We start from the raw sequence: 17,823 nt of genomic DNA, 5'->3' as shown, positions 1-17,823 counted from the left end.
TTACACATTCTAAGAAGAGAAACCTATTTAAACTTTCATTTTTTTTTAACTTTTATTATTTAAAGTCTAACTTATTGGTTTCATTCCACCGTTCCACTTTCTGCAACAGTTACCCAACACTGTATTTACATCCATCTGTGAAATGATTGTTTACAAATATCATTGAAATTGCAAGCAAAATGAATTCCTCTGGAGAATTACATCCAAATTGGCTAGCCCTGACCACACTTCCCCTACAGTTGAAGCGGTTTGTACGCGCCGGTGAGCCGGATTGTATTCAGGAGCCGTCAAAAGTAAGGAAACCGGAAATCGAAGGCATAAGTGGAGCGGATGCCCGAAATTTCTACAAGGAGGTACTGGAAACCCCTGCCACATGTCAATTAGCCCGTCCTACAAAAAGAAAAGACCCCAAAAGAGTGCCGAGGAAACGGCTAGAACCATTCCACAGTGGTCAGTTCTTCCGGTTAGCCACCAACAACGATGTGGAGGAACTGTCCAAAATGGCCATGTCTCCCGAGGAGGTCAATACACGTGATTCTTTTGGCTGGACTGCCCTGATGATGGCCGCCTGCGAAGGAGCTGCTGATGTTGTAGCGTTTCTGCTTCAGAGGGGCGCGGATGTCGATCTCCAGGACAAATCAGGGAACACTGCTCTCAAACTGGCCCAAAGAAAGGGCCATTTCCAGACTGTTCAGTTGCTGGAAGCTGCTTGCCTTCCCGAGGGACTATCCGAAGAAGAGGAGGAACTACCAGAGGCCATCAGACCCTTCTACTGTGATATTTGTAAACTGGACCTCAAGGAGACACCTTGGCCTCTTCACCAGACCTCCACCGTGCACCAGTTTAACCTCAAGTCACTGCCCGCCCACAAACTGCACAAATTCAACATTTCAGCGAAAAACAAGGGCCTCCAGCTTATGGTGAAACAGGGCTGGGACCAGGAGCATGGCCTGGGCCCCAACCAAAAGGGTCGCCTCTATCCGGTGAAGACTGTTTTGCGGAAGCAAAGAACCGGCCTGGGAATCGAGCAGACACCGGCACGTGTAACCCATTTCGGAGCTTTCGATTTGAATGCTGTACGGCGAAGGGATCCAGTAAGGGAGCAGAGAAGAACCCGCAGCGATATGCAGCGGGAAAAGGTGCGGGAATGGAAACGAGAGCGACATCTACGAAGAGAATTGAGCTAATCCTGAAGATCATTTTCAATATAAGCTATTTGTATCACTATTTATTATCCTACTTAAAAAATTGTAAATATATTAAATTTATCAAAGAAACCTTTACATTTAGTTCCAAAGAATATACATTAAGTTATGTCCCCCACGATTCGATCTGCAACCCCTTAGGCGGCCTTGCAGTTTCCCCTTTGTGGAGTAACCTACTTGGAAATGCGGCGGGATATAGGCTACGGACAGTTACGGACTGCTACCAACATAAGGTGCTTAGCCGGAGTGTGAGTTCGGTTTCGGCAATGCTGTTGCATGTGTGCCCGTTCTCCGGCTCACTCTCACTCTCTCTCCCTGACATCCTGACCCTGAGGCCGCGAGTTGACACGGTTTCCGCTTTGCGCCTGCGTCCTACGTCCTGTGACTTCTCCGCTGCGTGTCGTCCGGTATATAAAGTACTTCTCCGAAATCCTTCGCCTCAGTCGGGTTCGGACTACAGTACCGTTAGCTTCTCTAGAGTCTGAAACTCTGTATTCACGGTTAGTGGGCCGCAGGCAGAGCGGAGTGTCATAAAAACAATTTCGCTGTGCGTGTTTTAAAGTTTTACTCTCTACGCGGCAATTAAACGCAAAAGTGGCAAAGGAGTGGAACGGCAGGCGAGGGAGTGTGGGCCGTTCGAAGGTCGCCAGGCGTTTTCCAGTTAGGTAAACGCGAGTAAATTATTAATGCAGCGAGTTGTTTGCGGGTGAAAATGTTCGGTTACGGTCAGTTCGGTCAAAGCCATTGAAAAAGATTTTCAAAAGAACCGCCGAATGGTGTGAATGTGGCAACACTCGTTCCGATCTGAACGAACAACTGGTGGTCGTGGATTTTCGTTTTGCGAATCGTTTAAACAGCCTACAACAAAGGAACTAATAAACATATTATTATTAGGAAGTTTTTGCAACTGAAAACCTTGCTTTTAGTTAATTTGGACAGAGCCATTTTGAAAAGAACCGCCAAATGGTGGGAGTGTGGCAGCACTGGCTCGATCAGCAGGAACAGCTGTTGTCGTGAGTGGCTGCGCTGCTAAAGGTTTACACTGCGAACAACAAAACAACCAAAACAACAGCGCGAAACAAACGTGTTCCGAGCGCTTGCCTCCAAAAAAGATTTAAATAAATTAACAAAAATGCCGATGTCGTTCTTTTAACAGTCTGTCGTGTGCCATTGCCGTTTTTGTGCGCCGTTTTTGTTTACCCAAAAAATAAATAAATAATATAAACTAAACTAAATGCAACGTCGTGTGCCTGAACGCGTCGCAAATTACGCAAAGCCAGCAGAATCATTTAAAATATTATATTCCGCATGTAATCAAACTAACTACTCGCCATGTGACTGTGACGTGTATTGATAACAGTTACACATTTCCATAAATTAATAAATCTGCAGCGATCTGCAGCTCCTCTGTGTCTTGTTCGCTTTATGGTCTATTTTTGTAGGATTTATTTTTGTGATTTGTTTGGTTTTGCATTGAACCCGTACCTCTGTATTTTATTTTCCTCTCTGGCCGATTGCTCTCAATGTTCCGGATCTCTTTGGGATCTGTAGCCCCTACTTCCGCCCACTCCCACCTCTCTCAGTGCCACCCACAACTGGCCCCCCTTCGAACTTCGATCAGGGCACTCTCCATGAACTTGTGCTTTTGTTGGAATTCACATTGCATTTCGAAATTATTAAAGCAAATCGTTTTTCTATTATTTAGACAACTCAATGCTATTGGCAGGTGGGGTGGTGGGATTAGAATATTTTTATTATCTGAACGATTCCCTGGAATGTGGCTGGCGGAGCTGTTCTGGGTTGCGAAATAAACACATTTATGTATGAAGTGGAACAGTCCCTTTTTTAGTCATTGTTTGTATTTGCCAGATTTTTTACTATTTTCCAAATCATAGAATATATAGCCAAGGAATCTAAATCTTTTATAAAAAATATCATTCTATCTCATGAAAAGATTCACCTTTCTGGAAGGCCATTTCGAAGCAATTCACTTTAGTGCTCTAGTGGAATTGAAACAAATCTCGTAAATCTCTAAAATCGTAAAGCAAACAAATGCATAAGAGCCAGATCGCAAGCCCCGAAATGAAAAAGCTAAATGTTTATTATTGTAAAATAAACCCAGTGAGGCGGAGGCCCAAAAAGCAGGCTACCAAAGAGAAAAAAAAAATATCTCAAATGAGATAAATAAAATGCCAAAAACTTCCGGGTCATTGCCTGAGAGCAGCAGCAGCAGTAGCAGCAATGGTAATGGCAATGGAAAAGTCGAGTATCTCCTGGAATGGTATCCTCTTCTAAGGGCACTTCAATTACCATTTTCCTTTGTGATGCTGCTCCCGCTGCTGCTGCTGGAAACTAAAACCAAAAAATATGTACCGAGTTGCTGAAATAAATTGCAATTAAACGATGCTAGAACAAACACACAAATATTAAATGATTTTCAAAATTCTTAATTGCTAAACCCGACTCCCTTATAGATTGTTTATCCCAGACCCAGTCCAGACCCAGTCCAGGCCAGACCATCTAGTTTCGGCGGGGAGACCGACATAATAACCATTAAAGCAATTACAACAATTATAAACAACAATATCGAGAATGAGCAATACGAGGCGCATGAACTTGAGAAACAAATAGAAGCATTCGTGATCCAATATTCCGCCATATCCAGGTATTAATAGTGTCTAAAATACAGCCTCTGTGCGGCAAAAGCAACAAGAACCACACCATCTGCGGATTCCACCTTCATTCGGCATTAAATATACGGAGAATCAAGTATTACCCGGGCTATTCCGCTAGCTATTCCGCGTAGTGGCCCCGTTTTTCCGAGTGGCATAAGTGTTTGCAGAGGTAAGACTACTACTACTACTGCTGGATAAATGCAAATTAATTCGCAGGACTTCGTGTGCAGACTCTAGCACTGCAAGAAAATCTAATAAACTTATTATAAATTATATAGTTTTTTAAGAAAAATAGTTATGTACTTATATGATAAGATATATATATTAAAGTGCCTTATTTTAGTTGTTATTTTATTGTATTTAACTTAAAGTGCATAATAATTTCTGTCTCTGTAGTGTGCGTGTGTAGAGGTGTGTGGTAATTGGCAGGACTATGGCTGGCATAAATCTCCTACCTGCTGGAATTTTCTAATATCGCGAAAGTGTTGCATACCAAACGCTGCTTCAAATGAGCAATTTTCCAAAAAACTTTTCGCATAAATTGTTGCTTTCCCCCCAAAAAAAAATAGAAGAAGTAAACCCCCCTTTGGGACGCCCATGCTGGCCTGGGTGCTCAGGGCCAGAAAAAATTAACAGAAATTAGGCCTGAAATTTGTTGGCAAGCTCGCAAATGTGTTGTGGCTTCAAGGGATAAAGAGCTTTGGCCTAAAGCAACAGCAGTAATTAACATTAATAGGACTGAGGCTAGTGGAGCCGACTTTTCCGAGGAAGACTGACGGGTGACGGCTTTCCCCCCTCATTACTCACTTGGAAGACATTCCCCATACATAGTGTTGTATTGGGTGTTCGGGTGTATGAATGTGATTTAGTGGGTCGCCCCAACTTGGCAGACAACTGTTTTTTCAAGGCCGCACATTTTGAAATATGTGCATAAATTAGAAATAATGTGCGTGCGACTTGTTTACACGCCCGACCCTACACATATTATATATAGAGCGAAAGTGAAAGTGAAAGTTCCCTTTTAACAAGCACGCCACGCAACACAAACTTTTCCCAGCCAAAAGGACGACTTTAACCCCGAAAAGTGTCCTGTTGTGGCCAGTGTCAACATTTCAATAGCCTCTTAATTGCCTCGTGAAGGGCTTGACATTCCGCCGAGTGGCAACAACAAAAAGATTGATACATTAATTAAGCCCACGATGACCCCCCCTTCGTTCGGCGCAGGTTTTGTGCATTGTTCTGTCGCTCCTTAATTGGCTTTCCCAGGACCCGAAAAGGTCACCGAAGTTTGATTAAATTTCTTAAAAGCTGAGCGAAAAAAGTTAATTGAATCCTGATTACGGGTTAAGCCAGCTCTTCACGCATCCACGGACAACTAGCTGGGAAAATGCGGAAATCCCGGGCCGTTTCCCGACGTTTTCCGACGTTTTATTAACGTGCGATTGACTCTCGAGACTAAATGTGGCAAGAATGTCAGTCGAAAGTGGAGGCATTCGATTGAGCGTGAAAAAGTGGCTCCGCCAAGGCGACACACTAGACTGGGGACACTTAAAGAAAAACTTAGAAGTTGGGGATTAAAGCCTCCAAATATACTTCCATATTTTGTCGCAAAAGAATCAAATCTTCAAGAAGAAATATGCTTTTAAAAATAAACCATTCTTGAAAAGATTTCAACAATCTTTTTTTTCTGAAATCACTTTTGATGTGCGTAACGCCATGACTGACTGACTGACACAAATGGCTTCGAGAGGATGCAGGACCCTGTTGCTGTTGTTTTTTTCTCCGTGGCACTCTTTGGTCCTTTGGCTCAAACCGAAACTTGCGGCAACAGCAACAAAATCCATTGAAGCGAGAAATCGACTTAATGCATTAGACTCGAAAGCCAAAGCCAAAGCTAAAGGGTGGAGGAAATGTCAGTTCGGTAATGCCACAACAGGAGAACACGGCTCGAAAGACACGTAGAGCAAACAGTTGCGGCTTACGAGTGTGTATGAGTGGGTGGGTGTATGGATGCGTGGGTGTGTGGCATAAACTTTAGAGACACATAGGTGTACAGCATAGGAGCCAGGCCGATTGAAAATTATGACAAGCTGTTGGGAACAATGTGTCGCGCCGGGGGAAAAATGCAACTTGTCTGCCATGACAAAGACTGCAAAATGGCTGCGAAATCCGGCTGGCTTTCGGCTGGAAAGTGGATCCCGCCCATTCGCACGCCCCCAGCCAGTCAGCCACACCGCCAGCCAGCCACTCGCATATTCATATCGCTTCATTGCTATGCAAGTTGATAAACTTGAGAATCCGACAACGACAACGGCTAGAACGGCAATAACAACGTCAACAAGTCGCAATAAAACACAAGCAAACAAAGCTCCCCGGCCAGACAGATACAGTGTTCGCCATACAGATGCAAAGATACTTCTTCAGATACAGATACAGTATCTGGGATGGAGCGACGGGGCAAACAGAAATTTCAAGGCTCCCCATCTTCAACTTGGGATGAGTTTCCTGATTAAGATAGATACACTGAGAACCAAGTGCGTCATGAATATTAATATTATATCATGATTATATATTATATATATCACGTGCGAAGGCATTATCTGTTTTTCGGGTTCAGCACATGAGGTTCGGAGGAAAAAGTGAACAAATAAATCCACATTTGTTTATCAATAGAGCCACTTGCTCGATTAATTCGCTCAACAAATTAAAATCTTTAACGAGTCATTTGTTCGAGGATTAAAAGCGTATTATAGGTGGTTGTGGCATCAGTTTTTACGCGAAAGGTTCTTGACTTCCCATGGCAATGAAAACGTATTTTATTTTTCCAGAGATAAGGTCTCTGGCAGTGTGATAAGAAGCCACTAATCTCCGCCCAAAACCTACGTATCCAGTTGTGCAATAAAATCAAGAGCGAAAGTTTTACTTTCCGCTTACCAAGAATCGAATCAAGTCGGAGGACGGCTATTAAGTGGCATTGAATATATTTTATTGGCCAAAAAACAAATGCAGTCTATTTTTGCCAGCACTGCAGTGATAAAGGGATATCGGGACAGATACTGATACTGACGCTTTATCTGTCTGGAGCACGTGTCCCTATATATTTATACATTTTTTAGATACATAGATGCAAAAGGTCGTATTTGGTATTTGGTTTTGATGCCACAGCTGACCAGTCGACCATAAAATATAGATTACCTCGTTTGGCTTTTATGCGGGCCACTATACGAGACCGCATCCCAAAAATCTGTTAGCCAAATCCAAATATTGATGGCCAATCGAATGAATCTGATGTTAATGACACTCGATGTGGCATGGACCGGCATTCTGCAGGCCACTTATTGGCCTTCTTTTTGGCCAAGTCACTGCGAATTAGGACACCGACTGCGAGAACAATAAACATTGTTCGGATTATCCAAATAGATTTCAACTTTAATGCAAATACTCGCATATTTCGTATGATTATGTGACGAAAAATAATGTTATCCTGCACCGCAGTCGCTTATTGATTTTTTGAGTTTTCCAACAGATATATTTTTATAATCGTATGTGTGTATAAAGTAGTCGCATCCTGTCGAAAGTCATAATGCGCACGTTTTTATAACTTTATCAGCGAAGAATATTTAATACAGATGTGCTGGCAGAAAAATAAATTTGTTCGCATGTCATAAACAGGGAATTTGGACTTTTTTCCCCGAGCCTTCTTTCGAGGGATGGCCTTAAATTTTTAATGAAACACAAACATATTTTGTAATAGGTTTTATACACCACTCTGTTCACTGTTTACTGTTTCCTGCACCTTCAGCACGGCGCTGCCCAGCCCAGCATCCTGCCCCCGAAAGGACACATGACGAGGACGACGACGATTCATTGTGTTCCGTAAACGCTTTGTGAGTTTTTGTGGGCCGGCCGAGAGTTCGGTGGATGTATGTATTAGTAAACACAGAACTCCTGGCTACTGGCTCTCGGCAGTCCGCAGTCCAAGTCCACAGTCCGGACCCTCTTAAATGCAAATCCCGACCAGGCCCTACCCCCAACCATCCATAATATTTATTCAAAAGCATATTGGCGATTTGGGCTTTGGGATCACTCGGCTCCGGTCGATGCCATTTGGGTGCCATTTCCCATTGTGTCGGATGGTTCCGTTTGGCCGACTCGGCAAATATGAAAATCGGTTTAAAGTTTAAACAAGCTTTTCACATTAATTCGACAAATATGGCTGGCACACCTTTCGCATCCAGCCTAAGCCTCTTAATGGAAGCCCCGGCATTCCAAAAGGGCTGCCAAAAGAAGACACATCCACTTCGGCCACGCGTCCAAAGTTCTTGAAGCCGGAGTGCTATCCCATTAGGCGACAGCCCATGTCACTGGGCACAAGGTGCTGCAGGACGAAATCCTTTGGCAGCGGCCAAAACTTGCACCCAAAGTTACGTGCATACGAAAGTGGAAAACTTGTTTCCACCACACGTCGGGTGTGAGGAACGGGGCAAACTGTTGACGTGCCAGTGCAACGAAGGGGACAGCTTTTTAAATTTATTTATGCACGTGACCCCGTCGCGGGAAAGGCCCAAACAAAGGATGTGGCAGTTCAAACATGGGGCGACGGGATAATAGAAAGCACAATTGTCTGACCTTGTGGGATGAAATCAAGGAATGTGTCAATCTTAGAAGTCGGGATGATAATCTGGATATGGAAAAGGGTTGGAATAATTACTTGTGGCAGGACTATTTTATTCAGTCCACTAAAAATGCAATAAAAACTTGATAAAGTGCTTAAATCACGATCTGTAATTTAGTGTTATAAGCAGTGGAAAGTCCATACTATTGCCATGAAAGGAGCAGGTCGTAAACTGTCGGCTTTCTGGCAAATAAAATACTTTTGTGTTTCGTGAGGTTAACACGCATTGCTGGAATTGAACATTTTTATAGCCGGTTCGGCGTGGCTAAGGAAAATGAACTATTGGTCAGGCTTTAAGGACATCAATCGAAAGTTTTCTGTAAAATTAAGTGTCGACGTAGGTTTATTTTATTTTTGTGTTAAAAATTATTGCGGCTCATGGCCTCGATAAATTAAAGGCTTGATGCTTGTTCGGCCCAACAACAAAACTCTTTTTATTTTCCTTTATGCAATTTTGAAAGTTTTGGAATCCTTGCCCAGCAGTCCGCATAGCAGTTCTTGTTGTTCTTAAAGTTTTCGACTCTGACCCCCAAAACTTGGCCAACCTCAATTCACGGTTTCTGGGCTTGGCTCGTTTTTGGCGTTTTTTGGTTGCATTATTACACATATATTTGCATGTATTTGGGTGCCCTGATTTCACGACTTTTCAAATTGTCTGCCAATGTTCAAAAAGCATATACACAGACATACTATAGCACTACTATATATGCGAGCTGTGAGCTTGAAAGCGATGCAAGTTCCTTCGAATGCGTGACTTTTCATGGCACGTGATTAACCCCCACAGCTGGAAGTATGTAAGTGTGTTTGACTGACCCTTTACCCTTCTATATACTATATACTGTAAAGTATGGATGTGTGTACGGGGTCAGCATGCAAATGACCATGGTCCACCGCGTGTTTGCATGTTATAAATACCAAGAGTTTTGTTTATGGTGCCCAGGCATTTTCTATATGTGTGCTGTGCTCGTTTTAAAATGTGAATTTTACGGTTCTCACCTGCGTCTTTTCAGTCGGTTACCTGGATACCTGTTGTTTCCATAGCCGAGATTGCATTTACATTTTCATGCTTTCACTTTTTCAGCCTTAATGCTTTTCAGCCGCCCTCAAAAGAGTGCTACGAAAAATAGCAAAGCACTGAACTATGAAAGAACTTTCTCAACTTCTTCGGGAGACTCTCTTTTTTTATCGTTTTGTTTAAAACTTAATCTATACAGAGTAATAGCGATTAATGAATAAAGTTTTTACAAGGTAGTCTTCATAAATCAAACTTTTAATTTATCACACTTGTAGTTTTAACAATCAAACTTTATACATTTCTTCTCATTTTAAAGGCCAAGTTGCACAGGTCTTGTATAAAATTCCCTTTGTACCTGAAATGTGCTGCCTTCTTAATTTACATAATTATTTCGTTACACACTGGGCCACTTAATTATTAACAAGCACTCTTCTTTAAAGTACAAAAATCAATGGAAGCAACAGTTTGTCGAACGGCTCAATTCCAGATTCGCTAATGAGTCTGTGCGAGATAACGAGAGTAAACAGGACCTGCAGGACAGCCAGCAAGGATTCGCTGAAGCCAGTCGCACAGCCGTTTGAGGTTTGAGGGCCTTCGAGATGTCTACACGGAGAGAAAATTTGATATTTTCTTGATTAGATGATATTATAATCCAATAGCAGAAGATAACGAAATTGTCATTTAATATTTACCAAAATGGTATGATTGTTCCATTAATATTGGATTTAAAAATTGACATTGTATTGGGATATATCTTTCTTGATTTCTCTGAGTGCCGGGCTAGCCATTAATGTGCAGCTGTGGCACTTGCAACCGCTGGAGCTCAAGAGCCACCGGCGGCTGTAAATTTGCTGGCATTGTCGTCGACGCTTACAAATTGCCACCGGGGGCTCCATGTGTGCATGTAAATTAGCTTATTTAAAGTCGGCAGGACGTGGGGACGGCTGGGGCTGGTGTCCTTGCGGCGTCTATTGATTGCTGTTTAGTTTAGTGCGCCAATATCGACTTGCTGGCTGGCTGGCTGGCTGGCGGCTGGCACATGTGCCAAGTGTCAAATGTGTGGTTAATGCAGTTTAGCAAACCTTGTTACAGTTTCCTCTCCTTGGCCAGAAAAGGAGCTACCCTTAAGGCTCTAATTAGCATAGTAATGGTGGTCCTTTTTAGACACATACCACCCTGGATAATGGACTGATCGTCGATAAGTTGACGTGGTTCATTATATACAGGTTAATAGTGTCCGTTCCCGGGGCCTGGGCACATACCATTAAACGGTTGATAAATCACATTCCAACATGGCAAGGACAAAGGAGCACAAAGTCATGTGCGACTATAAATCTACGGAAAGAATGTGTGCTACGGTGTAGCAACCATTAAAGCACTCTATAATAAACATGAATGGACAGTGGACAAAGTCCGAAACAATGAGCTCGAAACATGAAATATAATTTAATATTTTAAAGTGAGTACTCGATACCTGGATATAAAATGCATTAAGTAATTATAGATTTTAATCGAGTCTGCGTACTATGGAAATGCATTTGCTAATGCAAACAAGGGAGTGAATCGCGCGATTGGATCTGTTTGGATATTTGTGAACTGATGGCAGTGGCGCGGCACTGAAATGGCTAGTCTACTCCATTAGAGCTAATCTCCGGTGCTAGTCGATTGTTTGCCTTTGGTATTCCAACGCCTGCTGCTCCTGATTGGCGGTGGTCTGTTTTTGGTCTGGTTCGGGTGTGAAAGCAGCCGCAAAATGGCCATAAAACATTACCCAGCAATAATAATAACGAAATCAACCAGAGCTGAGCAAACACTCCTCATAAAACAAACAGCTCAGCCCCCAGGAGGGGTATAGTTTCCATTGCAGCGTATACCTTTCGCTCTGCAAGGTTACCCCGAGTGGAAAAAATGTACAGAATTTTTGCCATAGCTGAGTTACAATTTAATAAAAAATTTAAAAGCCCATGTTGCACAAGGAGGAGTATAGTGATTGTACTTTTATATAACTCATAAACCCCGGGACCAAACTTACCATCCGTTTGCCGGTAATCCCCAACAATCCCTCCAATTAGATGCGTGATTTGTGTGTTGTGCGTTTGTGCTTGCCCACTTGCCGGGGCTTGCCGAGGATCAAGTTGTGCGGTATAAATGCATCCTTGGAGGATGCGCCACATGTCGCCCATTAGTTTATGCTAATGAGGTGGCTGTTGCCGCGAGGTGAACTGAAGTGTTAGCCAAACTTGCGGCGGAGTACCATTTAATTTCGGGCATGGCTGACAAAGTGCGCTAATTGAATCCCCTCTCAGACAGCTCCAGGCAACTCCAGGCAGCTTCAGGTAACCGTCTCTATGTAGTATTGTCGAAACTCGGTTTATCGGGCTACGGGCTGCCTTTTGTTGCCTGTCATTAAAGGCGAATTGCTGTCGGATGGGTGCATAAATTGAAAGGGGCTGGCTGTCTCTGGCATGGCTCCTTCTGCCTCTCGATTCCTAGAAAATTACGTATACGTATTCGCACATGTCGTCGCAGTGGGATAACTGCCTCCCATGTGCGTGGGCGCTCGCTCCGAATGGTTGTACCATCCACTCCTTTTGTATATATATTTGAATTTGTGCTGTATTTTTTGGCAAAATTTATTGCTGCTGTTGTTGCTCCCATTGTCGTTATGGCAGCATTTGTTGCGCTACTTTCAGTCTTCCAATTTGTCGTCGGCTAGCTCCTGGGCCCCAACGTATTTATTTTGTCTTTGTCTGTGCGGCTGCCCAACGAAACCCGTTTAAAAAAGGATTTCGGGACAAATGCTGGTTCACATCCGGTCTTCAATATCTAATTTTAGGCCAAATTTGAATAAAATGGACTGCATTTAGGAGAGTATTGTTGGCCTAGGCGCAGATTTCGGTTGTAGAAGAAGGTTTTAAACTTGAGTCGTTTCATAAAAGGATTTCCCGAAATCCAATTGATTTTCAAACACAAAGTTCTTGTTTACAATATTTGTTTTTATTACTAAACAATATACTTCATTATCCTTCCGATTAGATAAGTAAAAAGTATACAGTTCTTGAAACAAAACACAGTATGCCATCTAAGTTTCTTATGAACACAAAAAAAACGTAAAGTTAAGTACATACAACACAAACACTTTTTAACCAATATGATTCGCAAGCATCTGAAAGCCATGACCCGCCAATTAACCTCCATTTGGGCCCTACCTCGGAGACTGGCTCAAAGTGCATCCCAAGCAGCCGCCAAAAAGCCAGAACCATCTGGGAAGCCTGCACCCCAGGCTGCTGCCAAGAAACCAGCCAAACCAGCCAAGCCCGCGAAGGATGCCAAAAAACCGGGAAGGGTTAAAATCCCACCTCCCAAGGGTAGCCTGACCAATGACAAGACCTGCTTCGGACCTCTGAAGGACTCCGATCGAATCTTCCAGAATCTGTACGGCCGACACGATTGGAGGCTGAAGGGGGCTTGCCAGCGCGGGGATTGGCACAAAACGGGGGACATCCTGGAGCTGGGACCCGATTGGATGATGGACCAGATAAAGCAGTCCGCACTGCGAGGCCGTGGCGGAGCCGGATTCTACTGCGCCACCAAGTGGGAGTTCCTGAAACAGGTCAAATCGGAAAAGGTGCCCAAAATGCTGGTGGTGAACTGCGCCGAAGGCGAGCCAGGCACCTGCAAGGACCGAGAGATCCTGCGCCATGAGCCGCACAAGCTAATAGAGGGCATCCTACTGGCCGGAGTGACCATAGGCTGTGGCCGGGCTATTATCTATATACGGAATCGGTTCTACAACGAGGCTTGCAACCTGCACTACGCCCTGGCCGAGGCCTACCACCACGGCCTGGTGGGGGACGGTGCCTGTGGCACGGACATCAAGTTCGACATCATGATACAGCGGGGCGATCGGTATCTGTGTGGCGAGGAAACGGCAATGCTGAACTGCCTCATGGGCGAACTTGGAAGACCGCGACGCCGGCCACCGTTCCTCACGGAGAAGGGCTACTTCAACCATCCGTGTCTGGTCGTCAATGCGGAGTCTCTGTCCGTGCTGCCCACCCTCCTGAGGAGAGGTCCTTGCTGGTGGACTGGACTAGGACGAAGCTACAACGCCGGCACCAAGCTCTTCTGCATCAGCGGCGAGGTGAACAATCCGTGCACCGTCGAGGAGGAGATGTCCATGCCGATGCGGGAAATAATCGAACTGCATGCGGGCGGAGTGCAGGGCGGCTGGGAGAACCTACTGGCCGTTTTCCCTGGAGGCCTTTCCACTGCCCTCCTCGGTCCCGAGGCAGCCGGCGGAGTGATGATGGACTTCGACTGCCTGGAGGCGGCGGGAAGCGGCCTGGGATGCGGTTCCATCATTGTGATGAGCAAGAAGTGCGATCCGCTGGCGATAATGCACCGCGCCATTGAGTTCTACGAGGAGCACACCTGCAAACAGTGCACCTACTGTCGGGACGGCGCCATCTGGCTGCCGGAGCTGTTCGGTCGCTTCGCCACGGGCCAGGCCCATCCCCACGAGATCGACTGGACCTCGGTAATAGCGGACAAAATCAAGAACAGCCGACCAATCTGTGCCCTGGGGGTCAGCCAAGCCATCACCGCCGAGAGCATGGTTCGGATGTTCAGCGAGCAAATAAACCAGCGCATTGTGAAGTTCGCCGAGGGCGCCGACAAAGGCGGAAAGGACGGAAAGGACAAAAAATGTTAGATTATTTAGAGACAAATGTTGGATTATTTAGAGTTTAGTGCAATGATTAGTAATGATGAATAAATGTGGGGTTTGTTATTAAAGTAGATGTTACTATTTATACCCAGTACTTGTCTGTCTGTCTGTAGAAATTCAAGGATCTCAGAGACTATTTGTAAGAGAAAGAGCTAGGAGCTCTTGAATGTAGAATCTTATAACAGTTGGCATCAAGACCAAACTATCCTTATATCTATCAGTCAAATATCACAAATTTTAGAGGAGTTATAGACAATTTCTTTCTTGGGGCTTGTCCCGAACTATGCAACATAGAAGTATGCAACAAACATCTTGTTTTCCAAAGTCCAAGGGAAGAGTACCGAGTATCATACAGTCATTTATCTTAACAAAAAGCAGTTCTAAAACAACATAAGCTTCAGAATCAGTCAGGGCAGAAAATAAGAGCCGGAAATGTGATAAAAAAGGAAAAGCAATCCCCCCGTAAGTCGTAATCACTTAAATAAATTAAAATCTTACCGGTATTTAAGCTTCTCTATGAAATTAATGTACCTGAAATGAAACAAAATGCAAAGGACAAACAAACTGCGCTGGTCAGCGATAGATAGAGATTTAATTAAGATGAATGGCACCGGAAGAGCTCGGGCTAATGCGGTCAGAGGGAAATAAATCTTTTGGTGCAAAATGTTCCGGACACCAGAGTCGTGGACTCGCAAATCATTGATGCCCCTGCGGCCAATGATGACGACGGTTTAAACGAGTATTCAATCCGGGCTGTCGCCGTCCATCTCGTCTTTAGTTAGTTAGCCGCTTGGTTGCTGCGGATTTCGGTTTGAGTTTGCGCCTGACGAGAGCCATTATGTTGGCGAACGGCATGTCCTGCTAAGGGACAAACGCGGCTATGAATGGTGAGTGCCGGATGGGTGAATGGATGAAATCGGGCAAGCTGAAAATCATGTGGTGTGTGTGTGCAAGGATGAGTGTGGGGGTGTGGGTCAAAGTGGCAGAGAGACACAATGTTGACATAAACAAACACCAGGGCATTTGTCTGCGCTTGAATGATTGCAGAGACAACAGGCAACATACTATATGAATGGGCACAAAGATTTTTTCCTACCAGGGCTGCCCTGTGTCCTTGTTGGCCCTAATCGTGTTTGTAGGTCAGTTTGCGCCAGTCACCCCCCAACCGCCCATCCCGTTGTTCGGCCATTATCCTTTCTCCGGCCTTGCCAGGAGGCGGCTGCTTGCATTGCCAATAATCAGGGTTTGCCAGACATTTGCTGCTGGTCTTGGCCAGGCACTAATTTGTTTGGCTCGGACAGGCGCTAAAAAAGAACAAGTGGAATACAAAGGCATACTTAAGGGAAAGTGTTATTTTTTCCGTTGCTGTCGGAGGAGGTTGGCACATGCCACATAGGTTCATTTCTCATCGCCGAAGGCAGCAGCCTGCGTCAGTCTTATCTCAATTAGGAATCCATTCATTCAGGCTGTCGAGTCACTCCCGACACACTGTCCACAAGGCTGGCCCCAAACTCCAATTGGCCATGACTGATGGACCGGCAATTAACACTTTTATCCTTCAAATAAAACCTAAAAAAAGGGACTAAATGAATTCTTAATGGAATAGATGGCCGTTTAATTGGAAAACTACTAGCGGGATTCCCAAAAATGAATAAGTTATTGCCGGAAAGAGTTTAAAACAAGGGTTAATACCTTTTAGTTTAGTTCTACTCCAAAAAAGGTTTAATCTCTTGTCCAAACAAGAACATTTTAATTACTTTAAATCGGCATAAAATATCCTTATTTAAGGACATTCACAAAAAGAAGACTAAGAGGATTAAAATCACGAATTTTTTAAAACAAATGAAGGGAACAGCGGAGGACGATTTATATGAGAATGGAATGGGATCAACTGCAGACTCACTGTGCACATGCCGGGACACATGGTAGCTGGTGGCTTCGCTGGCGGCAACCTGCCCATCCTTGGCTCCTTTCATCCTTGCCTCCTTGCCATCGCAATCATCGGCGCTTCAATGGACAGGGTGTGGGGGTAAATCTTTAAACAGTGACGCAAATGCGGGCTGGCGTATAAATTTCACACTCAGCTCCCTCGTCGGACTTGGCAGACTGATTGTGGCACTCAAGACCAGACCTCGAGAGCGAAGAGCCCCCTTGTCCCCCGCTCCCCGATTCCCCGGCAATTGCCATGTTTCAGTGCAAATTACAGATGAAAACCGCTGGAAACTTGCCACTTCTGGAAGTTTGTCGCAAGTGTAGTTTGTGGTCTTTAATCCTCGATTGATAGGGCTTCGGTTGCACTTAAAGGGATTGAAGTTCCAAGATTCCTTGTCTGTTCATAAAAGGGATTTCGTATTATCCTCGAAGTGGTCTAAATAAATCATGCTCGCGGAAAGCATAAAAAATCGAAGCCCCATCTCTCGTAGACTCTGTGTTTCACGTTTTTTGGAGACCAACAATGGTGGAGCATATTTAATTTTCATAAGTAAAGTCGAAAAGGATATCCGTCTGGGGACTTCCCCTTCGTTAATCAACTGAACTCGTACTTCCTTTCATCTAACAACAAGTTGGAGCGTCAGGATGAATAATATCCAGCTGGCAGAACGCACGTTGCCAATGAGAGTGCCAGTGCCAGGGCCAGTGCCTGGCAGGCAATTGCTTATTAAAGTCCAATTATAAGTTTGAGCAATCATTAGGGGGATAACTCGGTGAACAACCTCGTCGTGAAGTGCCCGCCCAACTTGGCTAAAATGTCTTTTGTTCATGCATAAATTTAATGGCGCGTTATCTCAATTTTGTGCCTTACTGACTGCACAAAAGTTAATCACATGTGGGTGGAAATCGTATTTAGATATTGATTTTGTTTTCTACTAACATTTTTTTGCCCTGCTCCCTAGTCCGGACTCCACTGCACACATATTCCGATAGACTCTCCGCCTCTCCGGCCGGGGATTATAATGCTCGAGTATAATCTCGAATGAAAGCGAATGTCTTGAATTCCGCAAATTAAGAGCACCCGGCATAGGAGGACGCCGTCTTTGACTTTTACTTCGGCATTATCCTGCCCCGCCCACTCCGCCTTTTCCGCTTTTTCCCCGGCATTTCTTACTTTTCCTGCTTTTCGCCTTTCGTTCTCCAGTTTTTTTTTGTTTCTCGGTCTGCCGGGGTGCTCGTGTTATGGCACTTGATTCATGCTTAGCTGGAATACTTGGCATAACTTTTGCTGTTTCCAGCGCTTATTTTATTTCACTTTCTGGCCCACCCTAGCTCCCGTTTCTCCCATTTGGCCTCCTGGCCAGGACCCTAGCCGCCGTGCTGGCCAGCTCGCATTACGGTAATGAAGAACAGCTCAGCTCAGCGCCCGGCCTGTCACTTGAGACGAATCCCGGGGTCGGATAGGAGTCTGAGCCGGATAGGAATACGAAAAGGAGCGGAAGCCCAGCCTTTCCATGTGTCGCCTACTCACGCATCTGCTGTCGTCAGAAAACAAAGGTCACACCGGATGGCTTTATTTCAAATTGTGAAAA

At 44.6% G+C, this 17,823-nt stretch overlaps 3 protein-coding genes across 5 annotated transcripts in view; all 3 read left to right on the top strand.

Moving 5' to 3' along the window:
- The first annotated feature begins 100 nt into the window (after positions 1 to 100).
- Positions 101 to 1,273, top strand: LOC6494736 (G patch domain and ankyrin repeat-containing protein 1 homolog). Its single transcript, XM_001959722.4, has one exon. It carries the CDS (start codon positions 180 to 182, stop codon positions 1,185 to 1,187), a length of 1,008 nt encoding a protein of 335 aa, XP_001959758.1. The 5' UTR covers positions 101 to 179; the 3' UTR covers positions 1,188 to 1,273.
- Positions 1,274 to 1,643: 370 nt separating this feature from the next.
- Positions 1,644 to 17,823, top strand: part of LOC6494738 (transient receptor potential cation channel trpm) — a 48,543-nt gene continuing 32,363 nt past the window's right edge. Inside the window, exons 1-2 of one of the 3 annotated variants that reach the window (XM_032450823.2) lie at positions 1,644 to 1,870; positions 3,680 to 4,049. The gene's annotated coding sequence lies outside the window, so the exon portion shown is untranslated. Of the gene's footprint in view, positions 1,871 to 2,211; positions 2,516 to 3,679; positions 4,050 to 17,823 lie in introns of those variants that run through there. The other 2 variants (XM_032450822.2, XM_032450829.2) reach the window with 2 other exon arrangements.
- Positions 12,618 to 14,370, top strand: LOC6494737 (NADH dehydrogenase [ubiquinone] flavoprotein 1, mitochondrial). Its single transcript, XM_001959721.4, has one exon. It carries the CDS (start codon positions 12,722 to 12,724, stop codon positions 14,282 to 14,284), a length of 1,563 nt encoding a protein of 520 aa, XP_001959757.1. The 5' UTR covers positions 12,618 to 12,721; the 3' UTR covers positions 14,285 to 14,370.

This window comes from Drosophila ananassae, chromosome 3L (assembly GCF_017639315.1).
Source record: "Drosophila ananassae strain 14024-0371.13 chromosome 3L, ASM1763931v2, whole genome shotgun sequence".
NCBI lineage: Eukaryota > Metazoa > Arthropoda > Insecta > Diptera > Drosophilidae > Drosophila > Drosophila ananassae.
The sequence above is the reverse complement of the archived record's forward strand: the minus strand, read 5'-3'. Positions and strand labels throughout refer to the sequence as shown.